Genomic DNA, 13,288 nt, shown 5'->3' with positions numbered 1-13,288 from the left:
CTTGCTCATCATCCATCACGACCACCTCGCATACATACATGATTCTGTACTGTACTGTACTCAACTGCGCATAACATTGCTCCCAGCTCCAGTCGTTGGACGATGATTGGAATCAATCATGGTCTCGTGCACACAACCTAGGTCAACGGCAAGCGACAGCGGCTTTCGAACCATGCAAGTCGGACATGCTCCAGCTTACGGAGCCATACAACAGTGGGATGACATAGAGCTCGGGATTGGGCAGAGTACACAGGTGCGTGCTCTTGCACAAATGCTTCCTGAGTTCGATGCTGGGGCATGTCAGCCACCTAGCTTGAGATGTCCGTCAGCCAACAGGGAAGTCTTGCTTCGTGCCCACCTCGGGACCACTCCATCACACCTTCCACAACGATGGCGAGCAAGAAGATATCATCCACGACGTCTACTGCGACCCTGGACATTGCCGACATCCTCTCGGGTTCTTCCCTAGCTGACGACAGTCTCCTTGCTACTCGCCTCAGTTTCTCATCCCTCTCAGCTAGCTCACACTCCTTTGACGATATCCCTCCTTTTCCACCTCTCCAGGAATCAGGACGCCTAGGACCATCTACTTCTCATTTATGTGCATCACTTGCGGATGACCCGCTACTGGTCCCACATGGTCGCTGCCTCACCGCTGCAAGTCCCGCTAGCCCGGCGAAGTCCCTCGTGGTAGAACATGACACAAGCCCAGGGCCTCAACCCCCACCTGCGAATGTCGCCACTTTTCTCAACTCGTCGAATGTTGGCGGCCCTGACGATCCTGCTCATGACGGTGAGGGTTCTGTGACAACATACGTCCCTACGATCACGGTATCGAACTCGAGCGCGGTTCTCCCGGTCTCTCTTGAGTCCTCGCAGAATTTGCATCACGAGCTCCCGCTTGCAGTTCGCCGAGGCAAGAATCCACCGCCTGCGCTGTCCCTCTGCAAGTCAGCGATCAACGCTGACCCCTACCCGGACATTCCATCTGCCTTCCTTGGATCTCCATCTCCCGGTTGTCAGTCTCCCACTTTCAGATTCTCCTCTGGCGACCCCTCACAGTTCACGATGGGTCTTTCGGCTATGTGCAACAGCTTGAAAGCGCTAGTGCCACCCCCACCATTCACGCCCACCGAATGTGACCCACCTCGTCCGAAGATGAAGCCGGAGACCCGGTGGGGCATGGTCTCTTCTGCGCAGCTTCCAGAAGTCGATGAGGATGAGTGGGCATTCGCACAGGACTTGGTTGTCGAATGGCATGCCAGCCGGAGTCTTCGCGCCGAAATCTCGCCTCCTCCCTCGCCAGCCGGGGAACTCCCTTATGCCGGGGAAGTCGCCACGCCAATTACGGAGGGGTTCATTTCTCCGGTCTCATCTCCTCCAGCGCTGTCGGACTCCCCGAGCGGTGAAAGCAGCGATGGAGACCAGCCACCGCAGACCCCTGCGAATGTGAAGCAGCTGCGTCGGAAGACTGTCATCATACAGGCACCGGAGTCTGACGCTAGCTCGAGCGTCGAACTGGAGAAGGTCGGAAAGGTACAGAAGATTGACAAGCTTATCCCTTCTGCCGCCCACCGCGTCGTTGAGCTCCTGCCGGACGATTTTGACCAGCCTGTTCCCTTCGAGACTCCCGCTTGGACCCAAGCACCTGCCCTAGCGCCCGCGTCGGTGAATGGAGTTTTGCCCACGCCACCGGTTTCGCGCCCGTTTAGCACCAGCAGCGCGAAACTTCCGGTCCGAGGAATCCTGAAGGAGAAGAAGAGCGTTCGCTTCTCCTCTGTTCCTAGCCTCCACGAATATTCTGTCAACGACGAACAACACTCGGCGCGCGAGGTTCTATCCGAGCAACCTGACGGTCTTCGGCCGTGCACGCTTGCCTTCAGACGTCATCTCGAGCCTGCCAATCATCCCGGTGACAAGCACGCGTCCTTGACAGCAGCACCGCTCAGAAGTTCTCCATTGCGCGAATGCCACTCTGCCACCTCTTCTGGCCCGGACGGTGACAGCTCCGCCCCCAAACACCAACCGTACGTCACCTCCCCTCCAACTACACCGCTTCCTCCGACGCCGTCGTCTCGTCCTGGCGGTACCATGGCAAAGCATCCGGCCGTGCGCGCATTGGCGCGACGTCCGCAGGCTTACCGTTCGTCAGCCGCGAGCAATAGAGGGTCCGGGGAGGGTGGTGCGGTCGTGGGCGCTCCCGAACTGCAACCACCCACTCCTGTGCTGCTCGAGGCACACCGTCGTGCGCCGCTCAAGTCGATCAATATCCGACAGCGGATGCCTATCCAGCGCAAGCCCGACGTGCTCATCCCCGTCAAGCGAGCGCCCCCGTCTATGCACGATACCCATGTCCCTGGGGCGCGTAGGACCTCGAAACCCCGGGAGCAGGAGAACTTCAGCGCCCGTGTAGCTCCCGGACTGGCCAATTTGCGTCATCAACGGGATGAGAATGCGCGCAGGAGATCAGGGTGGGTTGCGAAGGAGGACGCCTGCGGAGGGGCCCCCATGCACAGCAGTGCGGGTGTGAGGAATAGCAGTGGAAGCAGCAGGATGCCTGTGCCATTGCGAAGCATTCTCACTAAGCTTCGGGTGTAGTCCGGTTGGGTCTTTCGTTCACAGTGTTGCCGTTTCATTCCGGAGGATTAGGATCTATGATTACATTGGATGTCGTATCCACGTGTACGGTCGACGTCTGCTTCATCGCTGATGAGCTACCTTGTGCCAGATGTTGCAAGTCTCGTGCGCAGTATGCCGGTGGAAGTAATGTGCCAACTGATGAATCAAAGAAGACTGTTGAGAAAAAATATGTTCCTGGTCCGTGAGCTGGTAAGTCAGTAAGTCGACCGGGGCTGTTCGCATTGAAGGATTGATGATCTCGAATCAGTACCGCAGAACAGCCTGACAATAATAGTATATGATATATGATCTACAATGATCGAGTAGTTCCAATACATAGGACGACAGAGGACGGGGTAGGAGGGCAAGACAGAAGTCATCTATGTGATATGCTACAACTGAGAAGCACAGGACTGTTGGCTCGGAGCGCATATCTAGACGATACACCGGACAAGAAATAGGGTGGAACGAATATAAATAGTCCTAAAGTATAGAACAACGGGTCCGTCAAGAATGCACCCGAAAGCGGTGCTTGAAGAACGAATGAATCACCAGCACCGGTGTCAAGAATGCGAGGCACGAGGCACTGTCAAGAAAGGTTGCACGTAAAACGGGTCGAGTCAACTGGGACGAGACTCAGTGTCCAAGAAAAATGTATGATTGTTGAAGGTCATGACGTCCAGTCATGGTGACGTCGTTCTATTCGTACTCCCGCGAACACGCAGTGTGCCGCAGAACCACGAGGCCGAGTCCTTGTTCCTGTTCAGGAGGACCGTGGGGAAGAGCGAAAGAGCGCGATCTGCGCACCTGGAAGCAGTGCAAGCAGGCAGGAACAGAGCATAGGTATGAGTCAGTTATGAATCAATGCATCATCATCAGGAAGAGATGCCGACGTACTCATCAGCGGAGACATAGGCGCATTTTGCTCCATTGCCTCCAGGATTCGCCTCAGCTCCGAGAGCAGCGTGCTCTCGTCGGGCGGGCTCTGCGATGGCGTCGTACCGCCCGCGGCGCGCAGGCGCCGCCCGGTCGCGATGCCCTGGGAGATAACCCGAGCCACCGACGCCCATAGAATCTGTCATGCAAAAGCGAAGTCAATCTACGATTCTCTCACAAGACATGTGGAAAGTCAGCATCCTCTCAGGGGTGATGCATGCCTCGGATCGGCGAGACAGCAGTAAACGGGACAAAGGATGGGGAGGGGGTGGGGAAAACTCACCCCCATGAATGGGTTGACACAGCTGAGGACGCGGATATCATTCAGGTGTCGCAGATTCCTCACCGCCGCATGAGCCGCTTCGTATGTCGGACTGTTCGCAGTCATCTGCTGGACGACGGGCGTGTGCAGCTGGATGCTGGCGCATTGCACCAGGGTATGCGTGAGGAGTGCCGCCCGCACAATATCTGCCGGGGCCGAGTTGAACCGCTCCATGCGCGGCAACGCTTGCTTGAATCGCTCGATACGGTCATCCAGAGCCCTAAAGCTGGAGTGCGAAGCTAATTCGTCTCATCGAAGATCAAAAATTAAACTTAGATGGGGAGTAATGAGTGTTGGCTTACAGGGGCCGTACCGGGAAGCGAGACGCGTGGCGCCCTCGTAGAGAATAGCGGCTTTAGCCTGCATTGCCAGAAGGCTCTGTGTCGCCATGTTGGCGTCCCCATCTGTGCCAGCGATGAACGACTTCACGGTACGAGAGGAGCGGAAGTCGCTAGGGAACGGATGCTAAGAGAAGGGAATGTTGCCGTCAGCGCTGAGGACGACGACTCGGACACAATCCAATGACTTACGGTCTGATAGTGTGTCAGATCCATGGGCCACGGCGTGTCTATCTGCGTACCCATCGCCTCATCATCGGTAAAGGCAGGGGCTGATCCAGAAGCCATGGCCCAACAACGATCGAGGATGAAGACGGTCCAGAAACCGTTGATTCTTTCACCCTCCTCGAGCGTATCTACCGGCATCGGAAGACTGTAGGTGTTGGCATCGGCAGCGGTCCTGCTACGCCGTGAGCTGCGAATCATGTGGAGCCTTGAGGCGATCGCAATTGAGACCGCTGCGTTGGTATGGTAGACACCCTCAAGCTGGCGGCCTCCGTTGTAGAAGTAGTTGGCAAGGAGAACCTCGGCCTGCATCACATATAGCGCACTGGCCGGATCGTCGCGCAGCGCGGTGGCAGTGGGCATCTGTTGCAGAGCACGGGTGAGATATGCCTGCTCTTGGGGGTCGTTCAAAAGTTTTGCGCCTATGAGATGGATGACGTTGCGGAGGATGCGGAGGCTATGTGCACCGGTTGCAGACGGGTAGAACACTCGATCGAGGAAGCGGCTGATGTGTAGGAAGAAGCCAAACTCCGGTGCATTCTGGAAGAAGCTCTGGACCCTGGATACAGGAATGTCAGTCTCATGGCGTGCTGCGAGTACTGTTGAGGGACCTACAACGCTTGCATGGGGTCCCTGCGGCTCTGCTCAGCATTCGCCTGTCGCTGGCGCCAGATAGCGTAAGGATCAACCAAGGTCAATGGAGCGGATTCGGCTGTTATCTGGGCTATTCTTCCTTCGATCTCAGCAATTCTTGTCTCGAGCATCTGGTTTGGCGTGGGTCCAGGTCCGTCCAGGTATTCGCAATCCTCGGCGCGCTCTGCACGCACACACTGGCTGCATGCAGGACGCTGTCCGTCGCAGCGCTATCATGCAAAGGATATGGTATGAGTATGCAATCAAGTGGATGACACGTCATACTACGGACCATCTTGCGGCGTCTGTGTACGGGCATGATGAGGATAAGGTTTTGTGAGAAGGACCAAATGCGTCGGCTGACCTGCATCGCGAGCAAGCACGACCGCGTTCCAACGGAGCTTGTGCAGACATATCGAGTATTCGTCGGGAGTGAAGAAGAGAACAGGTGGTTTTTGGTGCCTAACCTGGTTCGAGAAGCCTCATCCTATATACGAAGGACGTTGACCCGGCTGTGCTTCATGCCAATCAGGGCGGTAACGCAAAACGTGTGCGCTACAAAAACGTGACATCTGCGGACCGAAGATGATATAGAAAGCTTGTTGGCAAACTGAGCCGCTAGGAACAGACGGTCGCCGTGCAGATCTGGCTGTGAAGTCAAGACTCGCACTGTGCCATGGTATTGTGCAGTTGACGCGTTGGATGGTTTCTTGCGGCATGGAGTCGCCAGTGACGGCCTCGCCGTATGAGACCTTGGATGGAGAGCGTCCCACGTGGAAGCTGCCTTGTTCTCTCCAGGTCGCAGTGGAAGGAAATGGCCGGACTGCTTCAGATGGCCCGTAAGTGATGGGTAATAGTGTGATGACAGGCCAACATCTCGGGTATGCGTGGCCTTGAGCGCCCAAATGACCGCAGCGGTAGTATGCCTGCCTGGGAGTCGCCGAGCTGGATGGATGTTCCCAGCCCCATCTCGATCGATCAGTTCGCAGTTAACCAGCGTGTCCCTCGGAACATAACCCTGTGAGAAAGTCAGCGCCGGTAGCAGACATGCAGAAAGTAGAACAAGGCAAACGGATGCATGGGCACTGTGCTCCTTACCAACGACACGTGTGGCGGCGATACGCAACTTCACTCCGGTGATATCGCGGGCAGCGGCGCTGAGCAGCCATTTCCGAGACATGGACTCTCGGTGCCGTTAACAGCACGGCAACTACCACAGTCGGAGGTGGAACTGCTTGTGATGCAAAATCGGCGTATAGGCAGCATACCCATCTCCCACGGGAGAACAAGCTACGACTCATGAGAAGACGATCGCGAAAGCAGAAGCAATCCTAGGCCTATCGATCGATTAGTTGGTGGCACGACGCACTGGCAAACCTGGGTGGCGGTAATTTGAGAATGAGCATAGTTGCCCGGAAAACGCCTTCTCTAGAGTTTCTCGCACACGCTCGATTGATATCCGTGAACAGAGCGGGCGCAAGGTGAGGGAATGGGAGAAGACAAGGCGACACGGACTCGAGTCTCCGTAAGTGGACTGTGGCAGGCCTTGCGCACTGTGTGACTCTCCTCCGGGTTCGGCCGTGGCGCCCGCGTGAGAAAGTCAGACTCAACGCGTGCTGACCAAGGCTGACCATTACTTCCGCTCGTCCACTACCTTCTCCGACTACACTGGAAATTGTCAAACGAATGGAGAGAACAAGGCCACGACCTGAACAGTTTCAGTCTGACAGTGATCTCCTACCGCTCCGGTTACTAGCAATCGAGCCTCCGGCCGCGAACGGTTCGGGTACGGTCCATTGCAAAAGTTCCCAGCCAACCGCAGGTCCACCGTACGCAGCAAGATACAGCCTTGTCTTGTGCCCCCTTTAGCATCCTGAGCGGCCTCAACGTTTATGAACCACAGTGGGAAGCCGGTGAATAATATCTTTGGTAAGGCTATGGTTGACCGTGTAGCCGGCCCTTACTGCGCCTTCCAAAAAGCGCAACGACTAACCACCACGAACCTCCAAACATTGATGGCCTGTTTGGGCGCATCGGGAACAGGGGTTGCTTACCCATCCACAGACAGCTTGAGATCGAGATTGCCTCGCGTTCGGAAGGAAATGTCCGGCTGGCTTGCGTCACTGCAATCTCTCACTAGTATTGCAGCCGTCAGATTGAACCTCATTGCTCCGATTGGCGCACTGGTATGTGGTTTATGAGGTTATAGCGGCATCCGGCCATTGTACCCGTTTAAGGATCCCTTCCACGACTCAACCGTTGCCATCGCACATTCTGTGCAGCCTGGAACAGTTTGGTACGTTCTGGCCGATTTTGCAGCTTACGCTTACTGATTGATAAATCTGTCGTAGCTCGTCTATGATACGTTTTGCTCAATGGATCAGACCCCGTGGCGTGCTCGCCGTACTTTGAAAAGTAGGGGGGGATGTCGGTCGGTCAATAGTGCTGTGCCACCGCCTGACATCCGGCGACACCATCCGACCGTCTGTGCGAGGCGCGAAGGTCATGTCTTTTGACACACATCTTACTATGACTACGTGTATGACTATTGCTATCTTCTCGCAGCCACGACCAGATGTAAAGTCTGCACACCGACACATTCCTTAACTGTCTCATTGAACTGAGGTCAAGTCGGGGATGGTTACCAGGTTGTGCGAAGGCCCGGGAGTTGATATGGCAGCTGGTAGTCAGACTACGTGGTCTGTCTGTGCTCATGATCAGGGTTCTTCGTTGTCCTGCATCATCTCGGACCGATGAGCGGCCTCGCGACCTCCAGCGGGTAATATACGCAAGAATGACATCCATCGGAGCATGCTCTCCCAGGTGTTTTCTGGCTTCAAATGCAAGTTGTAGCATTGGCTGCGTGTCATTCTAGACTCGTCATTGACATGCATCGCTTGTGAGTAAAAACCCTGATGTCTCTGTCAATACACAGACCTGATGTATCGCAACGCCGTGGTTATGGGTCAGATGTAAGCAGTGCGAATATGGAGACCGCCTGAACCCTTCAACAGTCATGATGATGGGACCGTTAAGGCACATGCCCTGGGTTTCACGCATGTATCGTCCTGGTTCCCTCGCCAACAGTCTATGTTCGCAGCAACCCGTTCCCTTGCATGCGACTGCTCGGGCTCAGAGGGGTCTTCGCAGTCGAGCAGCTGAGTAATCATCCCTCGTCGTGGCACCTAACCACGGCCGAGTACGTTTCAGAGCGATCGATTTCCACGGTTGGGGTGTTCCGACCTGGCCTTGAGACGCTCATAGCCTTGTACTTTGGCCGCCCCAGCAGACGACCGGAACGCTGGACACACAGTAGACGCATCACCACCTTTCCTCGTCACATTGCGGACTCCGTCTGTAGGGCGGACATTCTCTCACATAGTCGAAGCGGCAGCATACGCGCGCGATGTATAGGAGTCATGTTTCAACACAGTCATACATCGGAGCGCCCTTGGGGGAGAATGCCTTAGGGCGTACGTGGTATGCAAGGGACGAGCCGCATCGTGCAGATTGTCATGATACTATTACTGCCACTTAGCGTCCTGTTCTCCCCTGTTCTGTTGCGATCTGTAGCTTATCGTTAACTTTGACCCCCATTCCCGACTAGGTCGTGACCTTGTAATTCCAATGCCCTTCTCCCAGCATGACAGTGCCAGGAGGAGGAGGAAGGGACCGATCGTCGATTTCGGCCCTGTTCGATCCAACACACCGCGACTTCCATGACCATGCTGGCGTTCCAAAACACATTCAAAATTGGGTGTTATCAGTACAGAGAATGAACGAAAAATATGTACTTTGAGTACTCAGTACAACCCTGCCAGTGAGGGGACAAAAAGGGCCTGGCCGGGAATTGAACCCGGGGCCTCCTCCAATTAGGTGATCCCAGGAATGGGTACGCCCTAAGAAGGAATCATACTACTAGACCACCAGGCCATGTTACTTGGGACTCTGATAATATTGTCATCACAATTATGCCCCAAAGAACAGTATGTCCTTCGCGAGCGTCCGTGTTGCGTTGTGTATAGTATCCAGCCAGCGCGCGGTGTCAAATGAATACCCTTGTCCCTCCCATCTCTCCCCGACTGCGTTGGCGGCTCGAGCACATCAAGGTGTGACTAGGATGCCTCGCGGGATACCAAATGCCAAACGAGATGAGTCCGCACTGCGCTACACCTCCTTCCATGTGCCCTTAGCGTAAGCCACTCAGTCCGAGATGCGGATTAAAATTCTGACAACGCCTGCATAGACCAAACCCAAAGCATGTCGGATCAACCTACCTGAAATCAGAGTCACAGACGTTGTGGGCGAGGAATGCCGTCCGTGCGCACAGGACGCGGAACGTCGTTGACGAAAGCGGGGCTGCAACTCCTATCGAGGTGCGTCACCTAGGTCCGTTCATTATACCTCGTCTTCACGCATACACAAGACTCGGAGGGGCGCGAAAGTCATCGTCGTACATCCAGGGTCGCGTTTCCTACGGATAGGACGCGCCTCGGACGTTACGCCACTCACCGTCCCCAACGTAATCGCGCGAAAACAGAAGACACCCGTTCCACCACAGAAGTACATCTCGGGCATATCACGACCACGCGAAGACAGGAGAAGATCAATCCCTTCCATAACGCCACCCGCTGGAGATGAGTACGCCGTGAACATAGCTTCAGATGATCCTGTACGTGGACAGTGTTGCGTACCCGCGAATGAATGGGAAGTTGAGAGCCGCACTGCTCCAGTTCGATACGAAGGTCGCCGCGATCACTGTCTCCCTGCGTGATCGCATGCGCTTCTACAAGTTGCGAGTCACGACGAACGCCGCAGGAGTCGCAACAGCGTTCAATGAGCAGTTCAAGCCTGAGAAAATCCCTGAAGCAAACGACCCATTCCATGTCGACTGGATAACATCCTCAGATGAGCCATACCTGGTGGGTGAGAAGGCTCTCCGCTTGGCGAACCCGGAGGAGATGGGCTATGCCGTGAGGTGGCCAATCTATGGCGGGAACTTCAATACGCGCGACTACCCATCTACCCAACTGATCCTTGCGGACATCGAGGCAATTCTGCGGGAATCCTTGAGACTGAAGGACATAGAACCCAAAATGTACAAGGTTCGTCCTATAGCCAAGTCGAGTCCGCTCCTCCTCTGATGTTTCTAATGTAGGAATACTCAGTAGTATTGGTCATCCCGGACTACTACGACCGTCTCTATGTGGAAGGTCTCTCAAGACTGTTGCTCATCGACATGGGGTTCAAGCAGATATGCGCTCAGCAAGTACTGGCATCTATGACCATATCCCATATGCCCGCTGACAGTAGCCCTAGGAATCACTTGCTGCGACGTACGGAGCAGGAATTTCCAACGCGTGCGTTGTTGACATGGGTGCGGTGAAGACGAGCATCGCCTGTGTCGATGACGGTCTTGTCATCGCTGACACGAGGTGAGGGGTGGGAAATGCCTGAATTCTGACGCATGGCCGCTGACCTGGATGTGGCAGGATGGTGCTCAGTATGGGCGGAAATGATATCACCGAGTTTCTCTACGTCTTGCTGGAGAAGATTGGCTTCCCCTATGCGGACGTCGACCTTGCTCGCTCGTATGATTGGAATGTCATAGAGGAACTTAAAGCACGACTATGTACACTGGCGGAGGTGTGTGTACGCGGCCGGTCTACCCATCTTCCTTGCTAACCCCATTGTGAAGGGCGACGTGGCACTCAACCTGTACGACTTCTCAGTGCGGCGGCCTGGACATCAGACGGAAAAATACGGTCTTCGCGCATACGACGAGATCATCCTTGCGCCGATGGCAAGTCTTTCACTCATATCCTCCAGTTATCATCATCATCCTCATCATCATCATCATCATCTGAACCTTCACCAGTGCCTCTTCGAGCCTCGCGTCATTGAGTTTGAGCAGAAGAGAGCTGGGATGCGGTTCCTTATGCGTGCACCCGACATGGCCGAAGAGATGGTCGAGCAAAGCTCTGATAAGTTCTCCGAGAGATACGTATGTCATTTATAACACAGCTGGACCCTGCTTGCTATATGCTCACTGTGATGCAGACACAAGCTATGATGATCTCCACCCAACACCTCTTCCCGGTATTGCCCCCGCCCATCGCCCTCGACCATGCACCATTAGTGGCTACCCCTCCCGTTCAAACTCCCGCGACGACAGAGGGGCAATCTCTCGCGGTTACACCCCAGCCAGCGGCGAGTGGTAAGTTGTGAATTATAAATCTGGAGGCATAGCTCTCTCTCTCATCCTTCCTCCTTGAACTAGCACCTACCACAACTCCCACCACTCCTGCTGCTGGGGGGACGCCTACACCTGCCAACCGCGCGAAGGAGATCAAAGATGAGGATGTTGAGATGGCCGACGCGACGTCCCCAGACAATACCGAGAAGACCGAGAAGGACTCGGCCGAACCTGACAAGGAGAAAGCCCAAGACGACAAAGATTCTCCAGACAAGGGCAAGGGCAAGGAGGTAGACAAGCCCGTAGAGGTCATCGACGTTGACGAGCTCGACACTAAGACACTCCCCACCCCCGCTGCTCCTGTCCAGGCACATCCCCCTTTCCCAATGACCATGTCTTATGGCGCGTTTAACATCGACGTCAGCTTCGAGGCGAGCAAGCTCCCTCTCGATGTTGCGATCTTCAACAGTGCACGGGCTGCGGGGGGCGATGAAAAGATCCGGAAGTACCTCCAGGCAGTCCTGGTCATTGGTGGGACTGCACTGGTCCCTGGTATGGCGCATGCGCTCGAGAGCAGGTATGTGCTCGCACCGTGATATACTGGCTGCCGGTCGCGCATATTGATTGGTTGCTCAAGGCTCCAGGCTATTGCGACGCCGCTGGTTCCTAACATGGAGAAGGTCCAGATCATCCCGCCGCCCAAGGACGTAGACCCCCGTGTACTCGCATGGAAGGGGGCCGCAGTACTCGGCAAAATGGACGGTGTCGCGGATGTCTGGGTGACCGCGGCGGACTGGGTGAGTGCCTGGAATCTCGTATCTGGGTTCCTGATCTTCCTATCCGTCACTTTCCATATGTCCTATTCTCTCTCCGCTCGTATCCTGGTTCCGGAGAGAGCAATTTCGACGCGATCTTGTTTGTCCATACCTCCTGAGGATCGTGCTCGGCCTCGGCTACTCCACACCTCCGGCCATCGTGCCCTTCTGCCTTGGCCTTGAGCTTCGGCGGCCCGTTCCCCGTTTCCATCCACGTGTTCTGACGATATCTGACACCCGCTTTGTCCTCGCAGGAGGTCTTCGGCATGCGCGCCCTAAAAGAGCGGTGCTTCTACCTTTGAGCGTGCCTTTCTTGGTGTATATGGACCACCCGATCACTGACACACTGCTCGTGGCGCGTGTGGGTCCGACGACCTGCCGTCCTGTTTCTTGGATGTCAACGAAGTGCGCTTTCCGCGCGTCTATATACGACTTGTGACTACTCAGAGCGCAATGACAAATGATGAACTTTGTATCTGCAATGGACCCCTCTGCACGACTCAGCATCACGACGTACAGGTCCCGGCATTGGCAGCGAGGATCGTTTTCATTGCGGCTGGTCGAGCCGAGATGGCGTATGCACGGTGCACAGGGTAGCGGACAATGACTGACGTGCCTGGGGAACGTCCAGGTCCAGAGATTGTGAGACATCCGGGGCAAGCGGAGAAGGAGTGTCAGTTCATGGACATCCTGGCACCCTGCCTTAATGCTCAGAAAGACAACTTTGGCTTTCGGGATGTTCTGTCCGTGAGTTGTGCATGACTGATGATTGTGCGGCAAATGTTCCTCAGTTACAAGTTCGGCACGACCGCCCCATACGAGAAGGCTCACGACATGGCAGGGACCTGGCAGGGACGTGCGGACATGATGATAACGCACGAGAAGGACATAGGGTATATTGACCCCTGTGCCAGTACCGGCCCTTAGGCCTTAGAGGGTGCAGCGTATGGCAGGACGGTTCCAGCTCGGTTATCCGCCGTCTACTGTCCCCGCTACATGATACAAATATTAATGCTGCCATGCATCATGAGCCAATTATCGCAGCCGATATCAATCGCTGGGTATCCTCCGGCCGCATCGACGAGACACGCATGCGGACAGAGAACGGATGTAATGATACACGGTGCCTCGAGGCCCAGGACTGTGTCGCCGTCAAGGCGCCCGGCCTTGGTCGTGATTAGGGTTGAATTCGACGAACCACTCG

General features: G+C 55.4%; 3 protein-coding genes and 1 non-coding gene across 4 annotated transcripts; 2 read left to right on the top strand and 2 right to left on the bottom strand.

The window, feature by feature from the left end:
* Positions 1–9: 9 nt before the first annotated feature.
* On the top strand, positions 10–2,761 carry L226DRAFT_533429 (uncharacterized protein). The gene has a single exon (XM_067680454.1). The coding sequence runs from the start codon at positions 391–393 to the stop codon at positions 2,596–2,598; it is 2,208 nt and encodes a 735-aa protein (XP_067536886.1). The 5' UTR covers positions 10–390; the 3' UTR covers positions 2,599–2,761.
* A 621-nt stretch (positions 2,762–3,382) lies between these two features.
* L226DRAFT_569591 (uncharacterized protein) lies at positions 3,383–5,392 on the bottom strand (the record flags this gene model as incomplete). The annotated part of the gene is made up of 7 exons (XM_067684328.1): positions 3,383–3,426; positions 3,517–3,694; positions 3,839–4,116; positions 4,180–4,342; positions 4,408–4,999; positions 5,056–5,303; positions 5,366–5,392. 7 exons carry the CDS (start codon positions 5,390–5,392, stop codon positions 3,383–3,385), a joined length of 1,530 nt encoding a protein of 509 aa, XP_067536885.1.
* A 3,516-nt stretch (positions 5,393–8,908) lies between these two features.
* On the bottom strand, positions 8,909–9,006 carry L226DRAFT_t81. The gene has a single exon. It is a non-coding gene; the product is annotated as a tRNA-Pro (tRNA).
* Positions 9,007–9,107: 101 nt separating this feature from the next.
* On the top strand, positions 9,108–12,564 carry L226DRAFT_533424 (actin-like ATPase domain-containing protein). The gene is made up of 13 exons (XM_067680453.1): positions 9,108–9,267; positions 9,320–9,449; positions 9,500–9,745; positions 9,807–10,178; positions 10,232–10,342; positions 10,393–10,508; positions 10,566–10,719; positions 10,772–10,876; positions 10,952–11,077; positions 11,134–11,290; positions 11,354–11,846; positions 11,907–12,066; positions 12,339–12,564. The coding sequence occupies exons 1-13, from the start codon at positions 9,194–9,196 to the stop codon at positions 12,384–12,386; spliced, it is 2,292 nt and encodes a 763-aa protein (XP_067536884.1). The 5' UTR covers positions 9,108–9,193; the 3' UTR covers positions 12,387–12,564.
* The last annotated feature ends 724 nt before the right edge of the window (positions 12,565–13,288 follow it).

The sequence above is a fragment of the Lentinus tigrinus genome (genome assembly GCF_003813185.1).
Source record: "Lentinus tigrinus ALCF2SS1-7 unplaced genomic scaffold L226scaffold_8, whole genome shotgun sequence".
Classification (NCBI taxonomy): Eukaryota; Fungi; Basidiomycota; class Agaricomycetes; order Polyporales; family Polyporaceae; genus Lentinus; species Lentinus tigrinus.
This window is presented reverse-complemented; position numbering and strand designations above follow the sequence as displayed.

Excerpts from the sequence above, each read along its gene's own strand:
- L226DRAFT_533424 (XM_067680453.1), top strand. The coding sequence starts at position 9,194 with ATGCCTCGCGGGATACCAAATGCCAAACGAGATGAGTCCGCACTGCGC. Across the intron at positions 9,746-9,806 it reads ACATAGCTTCAGATGATCCT|TTCGATACGAAGGTCGCCGC; the intron begins GTACGTGGACAG and ends GCACTGCTCCAG. Across the intron at positions 11,291-11,353 it reads ACCCCAGCCAGCGGCGAGTG|CACCTACCACAACTCCCACC; the intron begins GTAAGTTGTGAA and ends TCCTTGAACTAG.
- L226DRAFT_533429 (XM_067680454.1), top strand. The coding sequence starts at position 391 with ATGGCGAGCAAGAAGATATCATCCACGACGTCTACTGCGACCCTGGAC.